This window comes from Perognathus longimembris, chromosome 2 (assembly GCF_023159225.1).
Source record: "Perognathus longimembris pacificus isolate PPM17 chromosome 2, ASM2315922v1, whole genome shotgun sequence".
Lineage (NCBI taxonomy): Eukaryota > Metazoa > Chordata > Mammalia > Rodentia > Heteromyidae > Perognathus > Perognathus longimembris.
In genome coordinates, this window is record NC_063162.1 from 1,774,315 (window position 1) to 1,798,650 (window position 24,336).

At 59.6% G+C, this 24,336-nt stretch overlaps 1 protein-coding gene across 1 annotated transcript in view; it reads left to right on the forward strand.

The window, feature by feature from the left end:
- Positions 1-24,336, forward strand: part of Tcerg1l (transcription elongation regulator 1 like) — a 158,566-nt gene that overhangs the window by 102,641 nt on the left and 31,589 nt on the right. Inside the window, exons 7-8 of the mRNA XM_048334804.1 lie at positions 3,692-3,846; positions 22,290-22,359. Of these exons, the coding sequence (XP_048190761.1) occupies positions 3,692-3,846; positions 22,290-22,359 (225 nt within the window). The remainder of the gene's footprint in view (positions 1-3,691; positions 3,847-22,289; positions 22,360-24,336) is intronic.

Sequence of the window (24,336 nt, forward strand, 5' to 3'; positions counted from 1 at the left end):
GTTTACGGGGACCCTCCTTCAAAGGGGCTGCACCCCGAGCCAGCATCTGCCGCACACTCTTCCGTCTAGGAGAGCCTTCCGTGGGGTTCCTAACACCCCGCTGCCCACCTTACTAGAGCACCTGCACCCACACAGCCGTCGCGAGCCGGGAGAGGCTGCCGGGCAGCCGCGGGGCGCGGTCATCGCTCCTGGACAGACGCTCACTGCGCACCGTGGGAGCCTGGCCCGCCACAAGCCAGAGCCGCGGGTGTCTCCACTCTCCTGTCCTCCGCTTCCTGCTCCCCGGTCCTCCGCTTCCTGCTCCTCGGTCCTCCGCTTCCTGCTCCCCGGTCCTCCGCTTCCTGCTCCCCAGTCCTCCGCTTCCTGTTCCCCGGTCCTCCGCTTCCTGTTCCCCGGTCCTCCGCTTCCTGCTCCTCGGTCCTCCGCTTCCTGCGCCCTGGTCCTCCGCTTCCTGCTCCCCGGTCCTCCACTTCCTGCGCCCCGTCCTCCGCTTCCTGCTCCTCGGTCCTCCGCTTCCTGCTCCCCGGTCCTCCGCTTCCTGCTCCCCAATCCTCCGCTTCCTGTTCCCCGGTCCTCCGCTTCCTGCTCCCCAGTCCTCTGCTTTCTGTTCCCTCAGTCCTCCGCTTCCTGTTCCCTGGTCCTCTGCTTCCTGTTCCCCGGTCCTCCGCTTCCTGCTCCCCAATCCTCCACTTCCTGTTCCCCAGTCCTCTGCTTCCTGTTCCCCCGTCCTCCGCTTCCTGATCCTCAGTCCTCCGCTTCCTGCTCCCCAGTCCTCCGCTTCCTGCTCTCCAATCCTCCGCTTCCTGTTCCCCAGTCCTCTGCTTCCTGTTCCCCAGTCCTCCACTTCCTGCTCCTCAGTCCTCCGCTTCCTGCTCCCCAATCCTCCGCTTCCTGTTCCCCAGTCCTCTGCTTCCTGTTCCCCGGTCCTCCGCTTCCTGCTCCCCAATCCTCCACTTCCTATTCCCCAGTCCTCCGCTTCCTGCTCCCCAGTCCTCCGCTTCCTGCTCCTCAGTCCTCCGCTTCCTGCTCCCCAGTCCTCCGCTTCCTGCTCTCCAATCCTCCGCTTCCTGTTCCCCAGTCCTCTGCTTCCTGTTCCCCAGTCCTCCACTTCCTGTTCCCTCAGTCCTCCGCTTCCTGTTCCCTGGTCCTCCGCTTCCTGTTCCCTGGTCCTCCGCTTCCTGCTCCCCAATCCTCCACTTCCTGTTCCCCAGTCCTCCGCTTCCTGTTCCCCGTCCTCCGCTTCCTGCTCCTCAGTCCTCCGCTTCCTGCTCCCCAGTCCTCTGCTTCCTGCTCCCCAATCCTCCGCTTCCTGTTCCCCAGTCCTCCGCTTCCTGTTCCCCAGTCCTCTGCTTCCTGTTCCCCAGTCCTCCACTTCCTGTTCCCTCAGTCCTCCGCTTCCTGTTCCCTGGTCCTCCGCTTCCTGTTCCCTGGTCCTCCGCTTCCTGTTCCCTCAGTCCTCCGCTTCCTGTTCCCTGGTCCTCCGCTTCCTGTTCCCTGGTCCTCCGCTTCCTGTTCCCTGGTCCTCTGCTTCCTGTTCCTTCAGTCCTCCGCTTCCTGCTCCCTGGTCCTCTGCTTCCTGTTCCCTCAGTCCTCCGCTTCCTGTTCCCTGGTCCTCTGCTTCCTGTTCCTTCAGTCCTCCGCTTCCTGCTCCCTGGTCCTCTGCTTCCTGTTCCCTCAGTCCTCCGCTTCCTGTTCCCTGGTCCTCCCCTTCCTGCTCCCCCGGTCCTCCGCTTCCTGTTCCCTGGTCCTCCCCTTCCTGTTCCCTGGTCCTCCGCTTCCTGCTCCCCCGGTCCTCCGCTTCCTGTTCCCTGGTCCTCCCCTTCCTGCTCCCCCGGTCCTCCGCTTCCTGTTCCCCGGTCCTCCGCTTCCTGCTCCCCGGTCCTCCGCTTCCTGCTCCCCCAGTCCTCCCCTTCCTGCTCCCCGGTCCTCCGCTTCCTGCTCCCCAATCCTCCGCTTCCTGCTCCCTGGTCCTCCCCTTCCTGCTCCCCGGTCCTCCGCTTCCTGCTCCCTGGTCCTCCGCTTCCTGCTCCCCCAGTCCTCCCCTTCCTGCTCCCCGGTCCTCCGCTTCCTGCCCCCAGCCCCCTCCTCCTCCCGTCCCGAGAGCTTCCCGGAACCCCGTGTGTCCGCGTGCAGTCCGGGCAGCTAGTGAGGTGCAGAGCTGCCGCAGCGCCCGAGCTCGCCAAGCCTGCCGCGCCCAGTGGGGGGACCAGGGCCAGCTTAGGCTGAGCGTGCGCGCTCCGCCCCCAGGGGCGACCTGGAACAGCTTCTGCTTCCCTCAGCATCTTTGGGCCACAGGCCTCCAGCTTCTTAATTACGCTCACATGGAACTTCTGACTGCCAAGGGCATAAATTAAACATGTGCATCCTCAAGTCAGCAGATCGCACTCACCGGACGGTACTCGGTGACCATTTCCCATGATTACCTTCGTCCTGACAAGGCAGGCCCTGCTGGGATGGCTTAGGTCTTGTGTCTGAAAACACAGCACACGTGTTGGGGAAGATAGACGTTTGCTCCTCGTCCTGTAGCTGCATCTCATCTCAGGAACACTCACTAATCCTCCCACCCCTGGGAGCTTGTCATGAGAGAAGTTGAGTCCCCCCCACCCCAGCACTTGAGACAGAGGTGCAGATCCCTATGAGTTTGTTGGAGCGCTCCAAAGGAAGAGGAAGCAAGGGGACCAGGCAGGAGCTCAGGGAGAGTGGGGATCTCCACGGGAACCTGGCAGGCTTTAGTCCATGACATACATCATGTGTCCACCATTTTACCCTCTTCAGATAGATGGGGTCCTGCGGGAACCCAGAGGAGGTAGCCCAGAACAGTCAACACCCAGGGGTCTCGGGGTGGGCATCCCTGCCAGCTGAAGTGCCCCTCTGTAGAGAAGAGCCCAACAGTGGCCACCGCGGAAATGAGATCCTGGCACCAAGCGGGAAAACAAAGAGAAGACTAGGGATTCGAGTTAAGATGGGAGGGACGGGTCCAGCGGCCCCTACAGATGGAGACGTGGCCATGGATCCGCTCCCCAAGGCATTGGGAAGAAAGAGGCAAAGCCCACCTTCTACTCCGGTTGCCAAGGCCCGACCCCTAGCCCAGGGCCCTCCCCCTCCAGACCCTCAAGAAGAGGCAGCGCTTGGTCAGCTCTGACAGAGGCTCGCAGGCTGGGTGCCTTGCCTGGGTCTCAGGTGACCCCCTCCCCCCCAGGACTGTGGTCCCCATCTGTCTGCTGTGTCTGGACCCCCAGGAAGCTGCCTGACTCTCCTGGGGGGACCTTAGACTCCACAACCAGCTCCCGAGTCCTTACTGGACAGACGGAGTTGCAGCCAACAGGGGATGCTCTGGGATTTCCCACTGGGGCGAGAGATGTCCCAGAATGCCTGGCTCTCAGCTAAATGTTCATCGCACGGACGTCTGTGCCCGGAAGAGCATCACCCTGGGTGGCCTTGTTGACCAGCTCAGCTTCTGTGAGCTTTGGGGTCCTTACTGCTAAAGAGCAGACTGCGGGGTGCCCACCTGCCGATCAAGTGAGAGGCAGGGTGAGAATGGCCGCTCACCACAATTGCTCGTGCTTTGCATAATGCCCTTCACAGCCTGGAAAGTTCCGTCCCGGAGGACATGCCCAGCGAGGCACGTGCCCGGATGGTTTTAAAGCAAGTGTCTTCGGGGGCGACTAAAGTGGGTTCTCTACCCCGACAGGTGCGTGGTCTGGACTGGCGACGACCGGGTGTTCTTCTTCAACCCCAGCATGCAGCTGTCTGTCTGGGAGAAGCCTGTGGACCTGAAGAACCGGGGAGACCTCAAGAGGATCATCGAGGACCCGCCCCACAAGCGCAAGCTGGAGGCCTCAGCAAGTAATGAGGGCGCCGGGGCACTCGGCTCTATGTGTTCTTGTTCTGTGTCTAGAGGGAAGAGAGCGCTTTCCCCACTTCTACCAGAAATGGATTGCGGATTGTGTTCACAGTCGCTAAGATCTGTAGCACTTTGCACCCCAACCCCGTCCCTCCCGCGCGGTAGGCTCGGGGCCAGAAAGAGGCCCCTGGCACAGACCACGTGCCTGTACCCTCCTGGCACCTATTCCAGATGCCAGCTGGTCTCCAGTGGGGGCAGCAGGTGGGCAGGAGGGGGAGGGCATCCTCCTCTCCCTCTCAGCCCTCTCCAGCCCCGGACCGCACGGGCCCGTCGCTGTGTTGGAGCGGAAGCCGGTGCGGGAGGGGCGAGGGTCTTCGAGCAGAGGGACGCGGAGCTGGGTGGAGACAGCTGCTTCTTCCTGACGGGCCCCGTGTACATCCGTCCGTGTCAGGGGGAGCTGGGCGTTTGCGGAAAGGCTCCTTTCCGATGGGAGCTGGTTCATTTTTTATGAGCTGCTTCGTGGGGAAGCCCGGCTCTTGGAGGGTGGAGATTGAAATGGCATCGAGCCACGCAGACGTGAGGGACCAGCGGCCGTCTGCGCTGTGAGCCGGGTCGGCCGGCCGGAAGGCCGGCGGTGGACGTGTCAGCTCGACCCTTCCAAAGCGTCCTAGTTCATTTTTATGGGGTGTTTCCTGGCATTTGTAATGGGGTCTTTGATTTCACATTCTGCAAGGCTAGCACCGGATAGCATCAGCCATCGCCCTGCGGCCGTTACGATGCGGTGTTATTAGAGTTTCCTTGGCACTTGTAACCGTGCGCAGAGACCTGGAACTGGCTGCGGTGGTAAAGCTGCCGCTAGTCTTTCGAGATTGAAGGATGACAAGTTCAATATGTCTGTTTCACTTAAGATAATGAGAACGTTCTCTAAAGTGCTTGGGTCAACCGATACTGCTGGAAGGAAAATGTCTCAGGTGCGCGTGGAGCTGTGAAATCTGTACTCGGTCCCCGTGCGCAGAGACAGTAGGGTCTGGAGTCGCTGATGTCGTTTCCTCCTTTGATGAAGTGGCACCCGGGATGGAAAGGGCCACGCTGCCCCCTCCGTGCGCGCTAGCAGCCCCTGTGGGAACAAGCCCCGGAAGGCTCTGGGATCGAGGTGCAGAGACTCAGGCTCGAAACGGAGACTTAGGGCATCGTCAGTCGAAACCAGCCAGGGCAGAAAAATTTAGGAGATGCCATCTCCAAAAAGCTGGGCGGTAGTCGTGGCTCAAGTGGTACGGTGCCAGCCATGCAAGCAAGCCAGGAGAGTCAAGGGCCTGAGTTCAAATCTTGATACTAGCAAAAAAAAAATACCAACGTCCCCTCAAGAAACATTGAAGTCCAGTTACACTGACAATGATTTTATTTGCTTGATAAAAGGCAAATAATGCAGGCCAATCCCTTGCTCCATTGTTTAACTTGTATTCTTCCAGATAAGCATGTGCCACTTTTTTTATTTCTCAAAAAATTAGTAGGTATAAGAAAAAAATTGGACGTATTAAGGGTCAGATGCACAGTTGCTCTCGTGTTTCTATCATTCGGATGAAATTGGGCCGGGTCTGAAGTGAAGCAGGGAGGGGGCTCCCTGCCCCCAGGGCCTGCCGTCTGCTCTCCGAGCCTGGGGGCTGCGGGGGGTGGGGTAGGGGGGGTACAGCCCAGGCGGCCGGACCCCAAGCCTGCCATCAAGGTCCCGTCTCCTCCTTGACAATGTAAATCTTCGCCCTTGATAATGCCAAGAATTGAGCCTCGAGCGTAGGAAACACCACCGGAAGTGCCTGATTGACCTCATTTTAACACATTGTGATGTCCTGTCTCCTACCAACTGTAGTATGGCGGAATTAATTACACACGTGTCATTTTTAAATGCACCTAATTACAAGACAACTTTACTTTCATGAAACCGGAGAAAAGGCGGGGTCTTTCTGTGATTCCTAAATATATGCAAATGACCTCAAGTTTTTTTTGTTTTTGTTTTTTTTAGTTGCCAGGATAGAGCGGGTCTGACTTTAAGAGCATAACTAATAATTTCCTGAGATCCAGCCAAAGAACTTTTATAGCCAAGTAATTAGGGCAGAAGGTGCTTCTGGAGGATTAGTGACTGATAAGGAGGCCGAGCTGATGCCGCCAGCCCTCCAAGTCAGGGGCGTGGCTCCAGGACGCCTGGCCGTCCTTCAGCTCAGCTTATCCCGTGACCTGGCCCTCGTTATCGATTGGGCTCTGGGGAGCTTGTCTCGGTAGGCAATTATGTTTTGCTCCTCTCACAGCCCTTCTAGAACACAGCTTGCTAATGCCCATCCCTGCGTGAGATGCCACAATTAAGCATCCTGGTTGATCCCCATTAGTTTTCAAGAGGCAAACGAAGGAAATAGATGTTGTAAGATGGCAGCTCATCTAACTGCTGTTGTGTGTGTGTGTGTGTGTGTGTGTGTGTGTTCTAAGCCACACAACTACCCAGTGGCTCATAGCATTAGGCAGTTTATGAGGTCCTGTATACAAAACCTCCCAAAGCACCAAGCTATTCATCACTCAGCAGATGAGGAGGGAGGGGAGGCTGCTTTTTCATTCTCTTAGCATTGCTGAAGGGTTCAAGTGAAAGCCTGAATTATTTTCTAATTACCTTGCAATGCATCCAGATTTTTTACGGCCCTCTCGCCTTGCTGTGAGTTGACAGTAAGTGCTGTTGAGCTAAAGTGAAATGAGAAGCGCCAGGCTTCACCCCAAGCCCATCCATTACGCACGATGTAACTCCCATCATAGCATCCCTGTTGTCTCCTGGGGACGTTAGGAGCTCTCAGAGTTCCGAGCATCCTCTCCCGGCTCTTCCACGTTCTTCGTGCCTACTGGGCACCGTTCTCTCTCCGAGTGCAGCCGCAGCAGCGAAGCCCAGCCGTGCTGGGGATGAGGAAGTTTCTGACGGCTAGCCGGTGGACCTCTGCTTTGTTGTAGCCCTGCCTTCTCCCTCCACAGAGCTGTGTTCCTGTCCCTATACTGGGCGGGGGGTGGGGGGGTGGGGGGGTTGGTACAGTCTGCTGAGAAACATCAGAAGCAATGGGTCCTGGGCGACCCGGCTCGGACTCTGGGTAGAGGGAGAGGAGGCGGGGAGCGCCAGGCCTTCGTACCCCACCCTCCGCCTCATGCCTGTGTCCTGCCACCGCTTCCCAGCGTGTGAGGACAGGGGGCTGCAGTGGACGCGAGGAGAGGACATTCTCTTGGCTGGGAAGGAGGGGAAATGGCAGCAAGGAGCTTCCTTGCATCTTCCCAAGTCCTGCAGGACCTGCTGTGAACCTTGGGGACCCTTTGTCTCTGTCACAAATTACCTAAGCAAGACAGGTGGGCTGCTGCACAGTCCCGGAGGGCGGACTCCAGCGTGGGGCTCCTAGCGTGGGCTTTGCCTGGAGGTTACCCTTCCTGGCCTCTTCCAGCTACTGCAGGTGCCTGCCTTGGCCCAAGGCCCAACTCCCACCTTCCAAGCAGCGGGGTAGCCGCTCGCAGCTTCTCTCACCGCAGCCCTCCCTCCTCCCGCGTGCGCTTGGGAGGGTCCCTGTGATGGTACGGGGCCCTCCGGATGCTGCAGGTGAATTGCGTCGCAAGTCCTGACAAGCGACGCCATCCCTGCTAGGTCTGGGGGCAGGGTCTGACCCTGCGGGGAGGCCTCCTTCCGCCCACAGCACTCTGGATGCCCACTTCCCAGGGGAATGAGTCACCGACCAGCGTCCACCCTGGAGTCAAGGAGGGTGGGGAGTGGGAATCGCAGCCCAGATCTGAGGCGCAGCGAGCGGCGGGGCCCAGCCCCCGTGGGCCGCGAGCTGGGCTCACAGCGGCGTCCAGGTGCAGGCACTTGGCTCCACACGCCCTCATCCCCAGCCGGGAACAAGCGATGGTGGGGGCCCGCTCAGCTTCCATTGCTCTGCAGACGTGTTAGTCATTTGCATTCAGGACAAATGTGAGTTTATAATGGCATTCATTGGACTAAGTAGGATATAAAATCCTCCTGTGGGTAAACACAGCTGTGACTCGTGAATGGGTCACTTTCCCGGGCATTGTCTGCTGGAGACAGTGTGTACCCGGCCTCTGAATCACTGTGGGGCCAGGTGGCTGGGGGGCTCTCAGGGGCCTCTGCGTCCCAAGTGCTGGAGCGCCCCTAGATGGGTAGGGGGATCAGGTGGCCCCGGGGGACCGGCTCGGCCTTGGGGGAGCCCTCCCCACACACAATCCACCTGCCTGGGCTCCCCCGGGGGCCGTGCTCTGCGTGGAGCGTGGCGAGCAGCTTCCAGGGTCTCAGAGCGAGGCACCAGCCTCCTCGCTTCCTGAGCTCCTCCCTGACAGTCGAGTCCGCCTGTCTCTGTGTGTCACTCGAGATAAGGAGGCAAGGGAGACAGCGGGGAGTCCTTCGAGAGGTCCCTGTGCTGACCTGGGCAGGAAGTACGGTGGATACGTGCTGAATGCCTGTGGAATTTTCTAGTGGCTCTTACTGGAAAGGACCAAGCCTCGGGTGTGCTGGCTGGGGACACTCTGATAACACACCGCGTTCAGTGAGGATGGGGCTCAGTGCTGGAGGCCCAGGGCACCGGGCCGGCTCTGATCCAGAGCTGCAGCCGCTTCCTTCCCCTCCTTGGTGATGAGGGAGGTCCCCCGCGACCTTTGGCTCCCTGCCCGTTCCATGGGAGGGGCTGGAAAGCACTCTTCCAGTGGAGCAGGCTCTCCTTGCCTCCAGCGGGCGGGGATGCCCTGTTTTCTCAACACACACCTTACACAGAACGCCCAGGTGGTGGGTAGCGGAGTCACCGGCCATCTTGAGTCTGCTGGGTTTCAGACCTTAGGGGAAGTGTGTGGAGCCAGTGGCGGGCAGGCCGGCTCCGGAGGTGCGGCCAGCGTCGGGCCGACTCCTGCTGAGCGCCGTGTCTCTGTGTCCGTGGCGTGGCTTTGGGAGTGGCCGCTGAGTCCAGCCGGTCTCTGTGGACCCCCCATGGAGGAGGAGGGGGTGGGCCGCACAATGCCGCCTCAGCAAATGCAAACCTGAGACTTAGAACCTCCACAAGGCCAGAGAGAAGCGCCACACCACGTCACCCCGAGTGTCCAAGTTGCCTCGTTGGCAGACAACCTGTGGATGCCCTGGACTTCGCCTTGACTGGCGCAGGCTGTCCTGCTCACAGAGCCCCGCGTTGGCCAGTGAGCACCAGCATAATTTAGACTTCACTGAGATGAAGGGGCTGGGGGACCGCCCAGACCCTACTCCTTGAGTGTGTTTCTTTGGCATAATAGTCACTGAAACCTAGTAAGTTTGCCAGCCTCTGCAGACACCAGGAGCTCCCTGAAGGCCTGACTCTCATGTCTGTTCAGACGCAAGGAATACTTCCCGATGCTCATGGGAGAACTGCTCCCAGGACCTGGGCAGAGATGCTAAAGTGGGCAGCGAGTAAGCACTGTCCAGCAGAGCCTGAAGAGGGGCCGAGAGGGCTCAGCCAGGCAGAGACATCCGTCCTGAAGGGGTGAGCTGAGTCTGTGGTCCAATTCCTGCGTGCTGGGTTCTGCCATGCTGAGGTGACGCGGGAGGTGCTGGATGCTGTAGGAGGTGCGGGGTGCTGTAGGAGGTGCTGGGTGCTGTAGGAGGTGCTGTAGGAGGTGCTGGTGCTGTAGGAGGTGCTGGGTGCTGTAGGAGATGCTGGGTGCTGTAGGAGGTGCTGGTGCTGTAGGAGGTGCTGGGTGCTGTAGGAGGTGCTGTAGGAGGTGCTGGGTGCTGTAGGAGGTGCTGGGTGCTGTAGGAGGTGCTGGTGCTGTAGGAGGTGCTGTAGGAGGTGCTGGGTGCTGTAGGAGGTGCTGGTGCTGTAGGAGGTGCTGTAGGAGGTGCTGGGTGCTGTAGGAGGTGCTGGGTGCTGTAGGAGGTGCTGGGTGCTGTAGGAGGTGCTGTAGGAGGTGCTGGGTGCTGTAGGAGGTGCTGGGTGCTGTAGGAGGTGCTGGGTGCTGTAGGAGGTGCTGTAGGAGGTGCTGGGTGCTTTGGAGGTGCTGGGTGCTGTAGGAGGTGCTGTAGGAGGTGCTGTAGGAGGTGCTGGGTGCTGTAGAAGGTGCTGTAGGAAGTGCTGGGTGCTGTAGGAGGTGCTGTAGGAGGTGCTGGGTGCTGTAGGAGGTGCTGGGTGCTGTAGGAGGTGCTGGTGCTGTAGGAGGTGCTGGGTGCTGTAGGAGGTGCTGGTGCTGTAGGAGGTGCTGTAGGAGGTGCTGGGTGCTGTAGGAGGTGCTGGTGCTGTAGGAGGTGCTGGGTGCTGTAGGAGGTGCTGGGTGCTGTAGGAGGTGCTGGTGCTGTAGGAGGTGCTGGGTGCTGTAGGAGGTGCTGGTGCTGTAGGAGGTGCTGTAGGAGGTGCTGGGTGCTGTAGGAGGTGCTGGTGCTGTAGGAGGTACTGGGTGCTGTAGGAGGTGCTGGGTGCTGTAGGAGGTGCTGTAGGAGGTGCTGGGTGCTGTAGGAGGTGCTGTAGGAGGTGCTGGGTGCTGTAGGAGGTGCTGGTGCTGTAGGAGGTGCTGGGTGCTGTAGGAGGTGCTGGGTGCTGTAGGAGGTGCTGGGTGCTGTAGGAGGTGCTGGTGCTGTAGGAGGTGCTGGGTGCTGTAGGAGGTGCTGGTGCTGTAGGAGGTGCTGTAGGAGGTGCTGGGTGCTGTAGGAGGTGCTGGGTGCTGTAGGAGGTGCTGGTGCTGTAGGAGGTGCTGGGTGCTGTAGGAGGTGCTGGTGCTGTAGGAGGTGCTGTAGGAGGTGCTGGGTGCTGTAGGAGGTGCTGGTGCTGTAGGAGGTGCTGGGTGCTGTAGGAGGTGCTGGGTGCTGTAGGAGGTGCTGGTGCTGTAGGAGGTGCTGGGTGCTGTAGGAGGTGCTGGTGCTGTAGGAGGTGCTGTAGGAGGTGCTGGGTGCTGTAGGAGGTGCTGGTGCTGTAGGAGGTACTGGGTGCTGTAGGAGGTGCTGGGTGCTGTAGGAGGTGCTGTAGGAGGTGCTGGGTGCTGTAGGAGGTGCTGTAGGAGGTGCTGGGTGCTGTAGGAGGTGCTGGGTGCTGTAGGAGGTGCTGTAGGAGGTGCTGGTGCTGTAGGAGGTGCTGGGTGCTGTAGGAGGTGCTGTAGGAGGTGCTGGGTGCTGTAGGAGGTGCTGTAGGAGGTGCTGGTGCTGTAGGAGGTGCTGGGTGTTGTAGGAGGTGCTGGGTGCTGTAGGAGGTGCTGGGTGCTATAGGAGGTGCTGTAGGAGGTGCTGGGTGCTGTAGGAGGTGCTGGGTGCTGTAGGAGGTGCTGGGTGCTGTAGGAGGTGCTGGGTGCTGTAGGAGGTGCTGTAGGAGGTGCTGTAGGAGGTGCTGTAGGAGGTGCTGGGTGCTGTAGAAGGTGCTGTAGGAGGTGCTGGGTGCTGTAGGAGGTGCTGTAGGAGGTGCTGGGTGCTGTAGGAGGTGCTGGGTGCTGTAGGAGGTGCTGGTGCTGTAGGAGGTGCTGGGTGCTGTAGGAGGTGCTGGTGCTGTAGGAGGTGCTGTAGGAGGTGCTGGGTGCTGTAGGAGGTGCTGGTGCTGTAGGAGGTGCTGGGTGCTGTAGGAGGTGCTGGGTGCTGTAGGAGGTGCTGGGTGCTGTAGGAGGTGCTGGTGCTGTAGGAGGTGCTGGGTGCTGTAGGAGGTGCTGGTGCTGTAGGAGGTGCTGTAGGAGGTGCTGGGTGCTGTAGGAGGTGCTGTAGGAGGTGCTGGGTGCTGTAGGAGGTGCTGGGTGCTGTAGGAGGTGCTGGGTGCTGTAGGAGGTGCTGGGTGCTGTAGGAGGTGCTGTAGGAGGTGCTGGGTGCTGTAGGAGGTGCTGTAGGAGGTGCTGTAGGAGGTGCTGGGTGCTGTAGGAGGTGCTGGGTGCTGTAGGAGGTGCTGGGTGCTGTAGGAGGTGCTGTAGGAGGTGCTGTAGGAGGTGCTGTAGGAGGTGCTGGGTGCTGTAGAAGGTGCTGTAGGAGGTGCTGGGTGCTGTAGGAGGTGCTGTAGGAGGTGCTGGGTGCTGTAGGAGGTGCTGGGTGCTGTAGGAGGTGCTGTAGGAGGTGCTGGGTGCTGTAGGAGGTGCTGGGTGCTGTAGGAGGTGCTGGTGCTGTAGGAGGTGCTGGGTGCTGTAGGAGGTGCTGTAGGAGGTGCTGGGTGCTGTAGGAGGTGCTGGGTGCTGTAGGAGGTGCTGTAGGAGGTGCTGTAGGAGGTGCTGGGTGCTGTAGGAGGTGCTGTAGGAGGTGCTGTAGGAGGTGCTGTAGGAGGTGCTGGGTGCTGTAGGAGGTGCTGGGTGCTGTAGGAGGTGCTGTAGGAGGTGCTGTAGGAGCTGCTGGGTGCTGTAGGAGGTGCTGGGTGCTGTAGGAGGTGCTGGGTGCTGTAGGAGGTGCTGGTGCTGTAGGAGGTGCTGGGTGCTGTAGGAGGTGCTGTAGGAGGTGCTGGGTGCTGTAGGAGGTGCTGTAGGAGGTGCTGTAGGAGGTGCTGGGTGCTGTAGGAGGTGCTGGTGCTGTAGGAGGTGCTGGGTGCTGTAGGAGGTGCTGGTGCTGTAGGAGGTGCTGGTGCTGTAGGAGGTGCTGGGTGCTGTAGGAGGTGCTGGGTGCTGTAGGAGGTGCTGGGTGCTGTAGGAGGTGCTGGTGCTGTAGGAGGTGCTGGGTGCTGTAGGAGGTGCTGGGTGCTGTAGGAGGTGCTGGTGCTGTAGGAGGTGCTGGGTGCTGTAGGAGGTGCTGGGTGCTGTAGGAGGTGCTGGGTGCTGTAGGAGGTGCTGGGTGCTGTAGGAGGTGCTGTAGGAGGTGCTGGGTGCTGTAGGAGGTGCTGTAGGAGGTGCTGGGTGCTGTAGGAGGTGCTGGGTGCTGTAGGAGGTGCTGGTGCTGTAGGAGGTGCTGGGTGCTGTAGGAGGTGCTGGGTGCTGTAGGAGGTGCTGGGTGCTGTAGGAGGTGCTGGTGCTGTAGGAGGTGCTGGGTGCTGTAGGAGGTGCTGTAGGAGGTGCTGGGTGCTGTAGGAGGTGCTGGGTGCTGTAGGAGGTGCTGTAGGAGGTGCTGGGTGCTGTAGGAGGTGCTGGGTGCTGTAGGAGGTGCTGGTGCTGTAGGAGGTGCTGGGTGCTGTAGGAGGTGCTGGGTGCTGTAGGAGGTGCGGGGTGCTGTAGGAGGTGCTGTAGGAGGTGCTGGTGCTGTAGGAGGTGCTGTAGGAGGTGCTGGGTGCTGTAGGAGGTGCTGGGTGCTGTAGGAGGTGCTGGGTGCTGTAGGAGGTGCTGGGTGCTGTAGGAGGTGCTGGGTGCTGTAGGAGGTGCTGTAGGAGGTGCTGGGTGCTGTAGGAGGTGCTGTAGGAGGTGCTGGGTGCTGTAGGAGGTGCTGTAGGAGGTGCTGGGTGCTGTAGGAGGTGCTGGGTGCTGTAGGAGGTGCTGGGTGCTGTAGGAGGTGCTGTAGGAGGTGCTGGGTGCTGTAGGAGGTGCTGGGTGCTGTAGGAGGTGCTGGGTGCTGTAGGAGGTGCTGGTGCTGTAGGAGGTGCTGGGTGCTGTAGGAGGTGCTGTAGGAGGTGCTGGGTGCTGTAGGAGGTGCTGGGTGCTGTAGGAGGTGCTGGGTGCTGTAGGAGGTGCTGGGTGCTGTAGGAGGTGCTGGGTGCTGTAGGAGGTGCTGAGGTGCTGTAGGAGGTGCTGGGTGCTGTAGGAGGTGCTGGGTGCTGTAGGAGGTGCTGTAGGAGGTGCTGGGTGCTGTAGGAGGTGCTGGGTGCTGTAGGAGGTGCTGGGTGCTGTAGGAGGTGCTGGGTGCTGTAGGAGGTGCTGGTGCTGTAGGAGGTGCTGGTGCTGTAGGAGGTGCTGTAGGAGGTGCTGGGTGCTGTAGGAGGTGCTGGGTGCTGTAGGAGGTGCTGGGTGCTGTAGGAGGTGCTGGGTGCTGTAGGAGGTGCTGTAGGAGGTGCTGGGTGCTGTAGGAGGTGCTGGGTGCTGTAGGAGGTGCTGGGTGCTGTAGGAGGTGCTGTAGGAGGTGCTGGGTGCTGTAGGAGGTGCTGTAGGAGGTGCTGGGTGCTGTAGGAGGTGCTGGGTGCTGTAGGAGGTGCTGGTGCTGTAGGAGGTGCTGGGTGCTGTAGGAGGTGCTGGGTGCTGTAGGAGGTGCTGTAGGAGGTGCTGGGTGCTGTAGGAGGTGTGGGTGCTGTAGGAGGTGCTGGGTGCTGTAGGAGGTGCTGGGTGCTGTAGGAGGTGCTGGGTGCTGTAGGAGGTGCTGTAGGAGGTGCTGGGTGCTGTAGGAGGTGCTGGGTGCTGTAGGAGGTGCTGGTGCTGTAGGAGGTGCTGGGTGCTGTAGGAGGTGCTGTAGGAGGTGCTGGTACTGTAGGAGGTGCTGGGTGCTGTAGGAGGTGCTGGGTGCTGTAGGAGGTGCTGGGTGCTGTAGGAGGTGCTGTAGGAGGTGCTGGGTGCTGTAGGAGGTGCTGTAGGAGGTGCTGGGTGCTGTAGGAGGTGCTGGGTGCTGTAGGAGGTGCTGGGTGCTGTAGGAGGTGCTGGGTGCTGTAGGAGGTGCTGTAGGAGGTGCTGGGTGCTGTAGGAGGTGCTGTAGGAGGTGCTGGTACTGTAGGAGGTGCTGGGTGCTGTAGGAGGTGCTTGGTGCTGTAGGAGGTGCTGTAGGAGGTGCTGGGTGCTGTAGGAGGTGCTGTAGGAGGTCCTGAGTGTTGTAGGAGGTGCTGGGTGCTGTAGGAGGTGCTGGTGCTGTAGGAGGTGCTGGGTGCTGTAGGAGGTGCTGGTGCTGTAGGAGGTGCTGTAGGAGGTGCTGTAGGAGGTGCTGTAGGAGGTGCTGGGTGCTGTAGGAGGTGCTGGGTGCTGTAGGAGGTGCTGTAGGAGGTGCTGGGTGCTGTAGGAGGTGCTGGGTGCTGTAGGAGGTGCTGTAGGAGGTGCTGGGTGCTGTAGGAGGTGCTGGTGCTGTAGGAGGTGCTGGGTGCTGTAGGAGGTGCTGGGTGCTGTAGGAGGTGCTGGGTGCTGTAGGAGGTGCTGGGTGCTGTAGGAGGTGCTGTAGGAGGTGCTGGGTGCTGTAGGAGGTGCTGGGTGCTGTGGAGGTGCTGGGTGCTGTAGGAGGTGCTGTAGGAGGTGCTGGGTGCTGTAGGAGGTGCTGTAGGAGGTGCTGGGTGCTGTAGGAGGTGCTGGGTGCTGTAGGAGGTGCTGGTGCTGTAGGAGGTGCTGGGTGCTGTAGGAGGTGCTGGGTGCTGTAGGAGGTGCTGGGTGCTGTAGGAGGTGCTGGTGCTGTAGGAGGTGCTGGGTGCTGTAGGAGGTGCTGTAGGAGGTGCTGGGTGCTGTAGGAGGTGCTGGGTGCTGTAGGAGGTGCTGTAGGAGGTGCTGGGTGCTGTAGGAGGTGCTGGGTGCTGTAGGAGGTGCTGGTGCTGTAGGAGGTGCTGGGTGCTGTAGGAGGTGCTGGGTGCTGTAGGAGGTGCTGGGTGCTGTAGGAGGTGCTGTAGGAGGTGCTGGTGCTGTAGGAGGTGCTGTAGGAGGTGCTGGGTGCTGTAGGAGGTGCTGGGTGCTGTAGGAGGTGCTGGGTGCTGTAGGAGGTGCTGGGTGCTGTAGGAGGTGCTGGGTGCTGTAGGAGGTGCTGTAGGAGGTGCTGGGTGCTGTAGGAGGTGCTGGGTGCTGTAGGAGGTGCTGGGTGCTGTAGGAGGTGCTGGGTGCTGTAGGAGGTGCTGGGTGCTGTAGGAGGTGCTGTAGGAGGTGCTGGGTGCTGTAGGAGGTGCTGGGTGCTGTAGGAGGTGCTGGGTGCTGTAGGAGGTGCTGGGTGCTGTAGGAGGTGCTGTAGGAGGTGCTGGGTGCTGTAGGAGGTGCTGTAGGAGGTGCTGGGTGCTGTAGGAGGTGCTGGGTGCTGTAGGAGGTGCTGGTGCTGTAGGAGGTGCTGGGTGCTGTAGGAGGTGCTGGGTGCTGTAGGAGGTGCTGTAGGAGGTGCTGGGTGCTGTAGGAGGTGCTGGGTGCTGTAGGAGGTGCTGTAGGAGGTGCTGGGTGCTGTAGGAGGTGCTGGGTGCTGTAGGAGGTGCGGGGTGCTGTAGGAGGTGCTGTAGGAGGTGCTGGGTGCTGTAGGAGGTGCTGGGTGCTGTAGGAGGTGCTGGTGATGTAGGAGGTGCTGGGTGCTGTAGGAGGTGCTGTAGGAGGTGCTGGTACTGTAGGAGGTGCTGGGTGCTGTAGGAGGTGCTGGGTGCTGTAGGAGGTGCTGGGTGCTGTAGGAGGTGCTGTAGGAGGTGCTGGGTGCTGTAGGAGGTGCTGTAGGAGGTGCTGGGTGCTGTAGGAGGTGCTGGGTGCTGTAGGAGGTGCTGGGTGCTGTAGGAGGTGCTGGGTGCTGTAGGAGGTGCTGTAGGAGGTGCTGGGTGCTGTAGGAGGTGCTGTAGGAGGTGCTGGTACTGTAGGAGGTGCTGGGTGCTGTAGGAGGTGCTGTAGGACGTGCTGGTGCTGCAGGAGGTGCTGGTGTTGTAGGAGGTGCTGGGTGCTGTAGGAGGTGCTGGTGCTGTAGGAGGTGCTGTAGGAGGTGCTGGGTGCTGCAGGAGGTGCTGGTGCTGTAGGAGGTGCTGTAGGAGGTGCTGTAGGAGGTGCTGTAGGAGGTGCTGGGTGCTGTAGGAGGTGCTGGGTGCTGTAGGAGGTGCTGTAGGAGGTGCTGGGTGCTGTAGGAGGTGCTGGGTGCTGTAGGAGGTGCTGTAGGAGGTGCTGGGTGTTGTAGGAGGTGCTGGTGCTGTAGGAGGTGCTGGGTGCTGTAGGAGGTGCTGGGTGCTGTAGGAGGTGCTGGGTGCTGTAGGAGGTGCTGTAGGAGGTGCTGGGTGCTGTAGTAGTTGCTGGGTGCTGTGGAGGTGCTGGGTGCTGTAGGAGGTGCTGTAGGAGGTGCTGGGTGCTGTAGGAGGTGCTGGTGCTGTAGGAGGTGCTGGTGCTGTAGGAGGTGCTGGGTGCTGTAGGACGTGCTGGTGCTGTAGGAGGTGCTGGTGTTGTAGGAGGTGCTGGGTGCTGTAGGAGGTGCTGGTGCTGTAGGAGGTGCTGTAGGAGGTGCTGGGTGCTGTAGGAGGTGCTGGTGCTGTAGGAGGTACTGGGTGCTGTAGGAGGTGCTGGGTGCTGTAGGAGGTGCTGGGTGCTGTAGGAGGTGCTGGGTGCTGTAGGAGGTGCTGTAGGAGGTGCTGGGTGCTGTAGGAGGTGCTGGGTGCTGTAGGAGGTGCTGTAGGAGGTGCTGGTGCTGTAGGAGGTGCTGGTGCTGTAGGAGGTGCTGGGTGCTGTAGGAGGTGCTGGGTGCTGTAGGAGGTGCTGGGTGCTGTAGGAGGTGCTGGGTGCTGTAGGAGGTGCTGTAGGAGGTGCTGGGTGCTGTAGGAGGTGCTGGGTGCTGTGGAGGTGCTGGGTGCTGTAGGAGGTGCTGTAGGAGGTGCTGGGTGCTGTAGGAGGTGCTGGTGCTGTAGGAGGTGCTGGTGCTGTAGGAGGTGCTGGGTGCTGTAGGACGTGCTGGTGCTGTAGGAGGTGCTGGTGTTGTAGGAGGTGCTGGGTGCTGTAGGATGTGCTGGTGCTGTAGGAGGTGCTGTAGGAGGTGCTGGGTGCTGTAGGAGGTGCTGGTGCTGTAGGAGGTACTGGGTGCTGTAGGAGGTGCTGGGTGCTGTAGGAGGTGCTGGGTGCTGTAGGAGGTGCTGGGTGCTGTAGGAGGTGCTGTAGGAGGTGCTGGGTGCTGTAGGAGGTGCTGGGTGCTGTAGGAGGTGCTGTAGGAGGTGCTGGTGCTGTAGGAGGTGCTGTAGGAGGTGCTGGGTGCTGTAGGAGGTGCTGGTGCTGTAGGAGGTACTGGGTGCTGTAGGAGGTGCTGGGTGCTGTAGGAGGTGCTGGGTGCTGTAGGAGGTGCTGGTGCTGTAGGAGGTACTGGGTGCTGTAGGAGGTGCTGGGTGCTGTAGGAGGTGCTGTAGGAGGTGCTGGTGCTGTAGGAGGTGCTGTAGGAGGTGCTGGGTGCTGTAGGAGGTGCTGGTGCTGTAGGAGGTGCTGTAGGAGGTGCTGGGTGCTGTAGGAGGTGCTGGTGCTGTAGGAGGTACTGGGTGCTGTAGGAGGTGCTGGGTGCTGTAGGAGGTGCTGGGTGCTGTGGAGGTGCTGGGTGCTGTAGGAGGTGCTGTAGGAGGTGCTGGGTGCTGTAGGAGGTGCTGGTGCTGTAGGAGGTGCTGGTGCTGTAGGAGGTACTGGGTGCTGTAGGAGGTGCTGGGTGCTGTAGGAGGTGCTGGGTGCTGTAGGAGGTGCTGGGTGCTGTAGGAGCTGCTGGGTGCTGTAGGAGGTGCTGTAGGAGGTGCTGGGTGCTGTAGGAGGTGCTGGGTGCTGTGGAGGTGCTGGGTGCTGTAGGAGGTGCTGTAGGAGGTGCTGGTTGCTGTAGGAGGTGCTGGTGCTGTAGGAGGTGCTGGTGCTGTAGGAGGTGCTGGGTGCTGTAGGACGTGCTGGTGCTGCAGGAGGTGCTGGTGTTGTAGGAGGTGCTGGGTGCTGTAGGAGGTGCTGGTGCTGTAGGAGGTGCTGTAGGAGGTGCTGGGTGCTGTAGGAGGTGCTGGTGCTGTAGGAGGTACTGGGTGCTGTAGGAGGTGCTGGGTGCTGTAGGAGGTGCTGGGTGCTGTAGGAGGTGCTGGGTGCTGTAGGAGGTGCTGTAGGAGGTGCTGGGTGCTGTAGGAGGTGCTGGGTGCTGTAGGAGGTGCTGTAGGAGGTGCTGGTGCTGTAGGAGGTGCTGTAGGAGGTGCTGGGTGCTGTAGGAGGTGCTGGTGCTGTAGGAGGTACTGGGTGCTGTAGGAGGTGCTGGGTGCTGTAGGAGGTGCTGGGTGCTGTAGGAGGTGCTGGTGCTGTAGGAGGTACTGGGTGCTGTAGGAGGTGCTGGGTGCTGTAGGAGGTGCTGTAGGAGGTGCTGGTGCTGTAGGAGGTGCTGTAGGAGGTGCTGGGTGCTGTAGGAGGTGCTGGGTGCTGTAGGAGGCGCTGGGTGCTGTAGGAGGCGCTGGGTGCTGTAGGAGGTGCTGGTGCTGTAGGAGGTGCTGGGTGCTGTAGGAGGTGCTGGTGCTGTAGGAGGTGCTGGGTGCTGTAGGAGGTGCTGGGTGCTGTAGTAGGTGCTGGGTGCTGTAGGAGGTGCTGTAGGAGCTGCTGGGTGCTGTAGGAGGCGCTGGGTGCTGTAGGAGGTGCTGGGTGCTGTAGGTGGTACTGGGCACCGTAGAAAGTACCGTCTTTTCCTCCCGTGTGTGTTTCTGGGACTCAGATCCATGCCGCACAACAAGGATCTCACCTGAACGTGCATATGCTTCGCCAGCCCAGTTCACCTCCACAGATTCTTCAGTCCCTGTCATCTAGGGGCTTTGCCTCTCCTTCCTCTGGAGGCAATGTCATGGCGCAATCTTCTTGTGCCCAGAAAGGGAGCATTGGGCTTAGAGACTCTGTTGGCTCATCCAACCTCAGGCATCAAACTCCATGACCTTAGAAAAAATACAACAAAAGACCCCACGTGTGTTTATGTGTACACATAAATACACTTTACAAGTGCATCTCTTGTGCAGTTTAAGGTTACTGGAATTGCTGTGTCCAAAGGAGCATAAGTGTTGAGTTTTTGATAATATTTCCGGGTCTTCTTGGGATAGAAGGATCAACTCACTTTCACTGATGTGTTCTGCTCGGTGCCAAGGTCATTGGAACCTAACTTTGGAAACCATCCTCATTGTCCTTGCTGCTGCTCTCTTTATTGTGAGGGAAAGGAGCAAATTTCCACAGGCTGGTTGGCCCTTTTGTTGTTTTGTGCTACTGGAAACCAGTGTGGCCCTTGTCTTTCCCATTGCATTACATGGACTTCATAAACCAGTGTGTCTGGGCCATGGTACTCTTATGATAGTTTTTCTTGGTGTTTTGATTTTTTCCCCCCACCATAAAACAAGTTGTTCTTGAGTGTTGTCTTGTTTGGGGTAACTTATCCATGATTTGAAGTTTAGCATTTACCCATGTTTATATGTACACTGACACTGACGATTCACACATACATGATTACAAGTGGACACGGGCGTGGAGGCCCACAGATGGACGACCCACATGTGGACACAATGTGGACAGCCCACACGTGGCTGACCCGCGAGCGGCACTGACGTGGGCAATTCACACGTGGGTGACCCACAGTGGACACTGGCACGGACAGCCCACGTGTGGACGATCCACAAGTGGACAGTGATGTGGACAGCCCACGTGTGGACAACAAGAAGTCATTCAGCACAAGTCACATGGGGATATTTGCAATGTTATGTCAATCGCCACTTCTGAAGCTGTCTTATCACCCCACCGGAATTCTGTGAGGACCCCGCACCAAACCCCTGCACCCCCTCATGGCCCCCATCGACTTCTGCATCTGTGGATTCTCGTCTTCCGTTGCCTCGAGTGAGCAGAGTCGGGCAATCTGGCTGGCTCCTGTCCCATAGAGTCTTCAGGCCTTCTAGGGCGTGGGCACAAGACCATCCACCACTTTCCCCCTCTGTGTGCATACTCTGTCATTTGGTCACTCATCCATCTGTCCATGGAGGAGCAGGTGAGTTGTTGGATGGACTTGAGTTGCTTTAGTTTGGGGCTCTTGTGACTGGCTGCTACGACCCCGAGCACGTGAGCATCTGTGTGAAGCTCAGGCTGTGTGCCATTCCTGAAGGTGTTCAGCGATGACCAGAATGCTTTCCTTAGTTCACACTCCCACCAGCTCTGCCCAGGGCATTCGCCTTCCCCTTGCCCTCCTGGCTTTTATTGCCTTCTGCTTTGTTGACACTGTGGATGCTTGTTTATAACCCTCCTGGAAGGTGCAGGGTTAAACTGGAGTTTCATTCTGTTGAAAACTGATCATGTTCAGTGTCTTTCCAAGTGCTTCTTGGCCACTGTGTATTCTGTGGAGAAATGACCACTTAAGTCCCTTCTTGTTTTTAACCTGGTTGTTGGTTTTATGTTGTGTGAGTGGTAGGGGTTCTATATACATATGTGTGTACATATGTATGTATGCACATGTGCATATATGTTCTGCATAATAACTCTTTATTGCCCATATTTTATAGGATGCGAGTACTCTTTTCACTCCATTGGTAGAGTCTTTGATACACAAAAGCTGTTCATTTCGACTCAGTTCAACTTATCAACTTTCTATTGACTATGTTTCATCTGTCAAATCCATGTCATGAAGAGGTCCCTTCGTTTTTGTTCTAAGAATTAGAGTCTTAGTTCTTACTTAGTTTCTAATCTATTTTGGATTAATCTAGTGTGTGTGTGTGGCTTCCTCAGGGATGAGCTCCATTCTGTTATGTTTGCTCAGAGCGTGGCCATTCTCCCCTGTTTCCTTCATGCTTTAGAAATATTGGTGCAGCTGGGCATGCTTGCCTCTGAAGAGGCCACTGGAAATCCCCACTTCACAGGAAGTGCTGATTTGAAGTGAGGTCTGGAGCCATCTAGCTGTGATGGAGCCCTCCTCTTACCAACACCCCGTGTCTCACACGAAGCACACAACTGTAAAGCCTTGATTAGCCACTGGCATTGGAGGGGCTCCGGGGATTCCGAGCACAGCACACGAGGAGAGGAGTGGGGTGTAAGGGAAACGGTCTGAAGTCCGTGCAGTGCTGACGTTTCCCGTACAGTCCATGATGGGCATGAGTGGACTCCTGAGCCTCCCAGGGAGGAGGCCGTGGGGAGGGTGGGGCTCAGGGGGGGGGGAACCTAGAGGCGTGCTCCGCCCCCTTCGCCTCCCCCGCAGCTGCAGAAGGATGGGGATGCAGAAGGAGAAACAAGCTGGGAGGCTCCTGGGGTGCTGCGGTCCTTGGAGAACCTTTCCGTCTGCAGACTGGGCTCAAGGAGGCTCTGAAACACCTGTTGCCGTTCTTTCCGCCCTATTAGAGATGGAAAGGAAACCAGTTTTTATTCCCAAAGCTCAGGAAGTGGGTACAGGGAGGAAATGGGGCCCTGCCACCCCAACAGTTTGGCTTTCAGAGTGGGTGGAGGCCCTGTGAGTGCACACGCCCGCTGCAGGACCCTGCTGCTGCTGCTGCGCTCAATGGGGAGAATCCCAGAAGCCAGGCCCTGCCCTGGACATCTTCCAGACCTGCCCAGAGGTGGGTGAGAGAGGGGACAGGCTTATCCCAGAGCAGGGCCAGGCTGAGGGGTACACCCCTTCCCTCCCCCAGGCCGAGGGGTACACCCCTTCCCTCCCCCAGGCCGAGGGGTACACCCCTTCCCTCCCCCAGGCCGAGGGGTACACCCCTTCCCTCCCTCAGCCACTCTGGAAGGTCTGGCGACCTCTGGAGGCAGGCGCTAAGCGGACCCCTCCCACAGCAGGAAAGTCTTTCTTTTCTGCTGAAGCCTAAGGAATGTCCCCAGCGAGCTCTGGGGGTTGATACCCATCTTTAATGGAAGTTATTTTCTTAATTTCCGAACGAGTAAGTTCTTGGTTGAACGCCAGGGCTTTCTGTGGCTTGCAGAGCCTGAGCTCTGGCCCTCCAGCTGTATTCATTCGATTTTCTTTCAGCAGACAGCAGCGACGGGTCCAGTTCCGATGATGGCCTGGAAGACCCAAGTATGAAGACCAAGAGGAACCGGTAGGTGGCGCTGTCCTGTCCTGGCTGGTCCGTCCCTGGGAGCTACCTGGGCTGTGTGAAAAGGCAGTGTCATCTGTCCTGCTGACTCTGAGCAAGGATGGGGTTCCGTGCTGGCGGGTGGTCTAGGAAGGAGGTTGAGATCGGGACTGGTCAGCGCTGGCCCTCCCCTGGTCCTCACACGGGCCCCTGGCCAGCCCTGGCCATGCTTCTCGGACGCCGTTAGAGCCTCAAGGTGGTCCAAGAGCTCAGGGCGGCTGCTGGGGACAGGTGGGCGGTCTGGCTTGACGTCATAGCTTGCTCCATGACGGTGGGCAGTTATTGCAGCCTTGCTCGCAAGGGTCTCCTCTATGGATGAGGTTGCCCCATTTGTCACCTGAGCGTGAGGCACCCGCTCCCTGCTAGGTGCTGAGCAGCTCCACGTGCCGCTTGGTGACAGGCAGCTCTCCACACACGCGGGCACACACACCGGCACCGCCTGGCCGTGGGGCAGCAAGCATGGTGGAGAGTCTGTCCTTCCTCTCAGGCGGGACACGGCTCGCTTCCTGACTCCTACAGGGTCACTCATGGGTCCTGTTCCATCCTGACCGTCACACAGAGGGGTGATGAGAGTGCAGAGTTCCTCAGAACGGGACAGAGGGAGGAGGGGTGTGGGACACACCCGCCCAGACGCCTCGCATGCCTCTGAGGGCCCTGATGTAGATAGGAGCCGCCCCTTGGGGAGGTCCCGTGACGTCACCCCTGATGGACAGCTCAGGCATCAAATCACAGCCCCTACGGAGGCGCAGGTATCCCTCCCCTTCCGCCGCCCCCCAGCCTGTGTAACAGATCTTTTCCTGAATTAAACGAGTTGGCTCCGACCGGCTTCCAGGCCGCCTGTCTGTCCTCCGTGGAGGAGGGGGCTGGGTGGTGGTCTGTCAGCCCCACACCCTCTTCCTGGACCCGCCCGCGTGGGGTGTGCTTTCCCGTCTCTCCTGCGGGACAGGAGAGCGCGGGAGGCTAACCCCCCCCCCCCCGGCGGAGGGGCGTGAGCGCAGGGTGCGCGATTGGCGGAGCATGGCCAGGGCGAGGGGCAGCTTGCTCGGTTTGCATCCTGAGCTCAGGCGTTATGGAGCTAGGAGCTGCATGGACGACTCCTTGGAGCAGGGGTCTGGCCAGAGTCCAGCCGACGCCTCTCCTCCCGCATCAGATTCCCGTGTCCGCCTTTTCCCAGGATACCCCGGGCCCAGGGCAGAAACGAAGGCAGTGGCAGGGCGTGTGGCAGTAGGGGCATTTTCTCCTTGAAGATATACTTTACAAGAAGAAACAGGTTTTGGGGGCCAGGCACTAGCCACGCAAGAGGCAAAGAAAAGTGGTACCCATCATCTCATTAGTCCATCCTCCCTAGATATTTCGGCTGAGGATGGAGGGCCACGGCAAGGCGAGGGCTGGGCCGCCGTGTGCCTGGCAGGCGGGCTCAGGGTGGACTCTCCGCTCTCATGGACACCGTGGCAGATGGGACCAAGGCGTCCACAGGGCTCTGAAGAACAGTGCAGGGAAGGCCAGACGCGCTCCTCCCCTGGGCAGAGGGCAGCCTCCTCTGCACGGGCTCCTAGGAGTGCCCACGTGCCTGAAGACGGGATGCCGGGGGACAGACAGCCTGCCAGCCAACCTCAGGCATGCCTGCCTTCTTCCTACCACGTCTTCTCCTCCGAGGGTCACTGTTAGGGATCGAAGAGAGCTTGGGCTGCCATGGAGAGGGAGCGTGGGAGCCTCGGCCGGGGCCGGAGCTTCAGGGGCCGTGGACACAGCGGAACCACGATGCCACGTCCACTCCGCGGCAGGGGGCAGTGGTCCCGCCGACCTGCACACACGCAGCCCCTGGCCTGACGAGTGACGAGCGGAGGAAGTGGAGCCACGTCCCCCCTCCAGGGGGGTGGAAAAGGGCTGGAGCGGACGCAAACTGTCCCCTCCGTCACTCAGCCTTCCCCAGGGACGGGC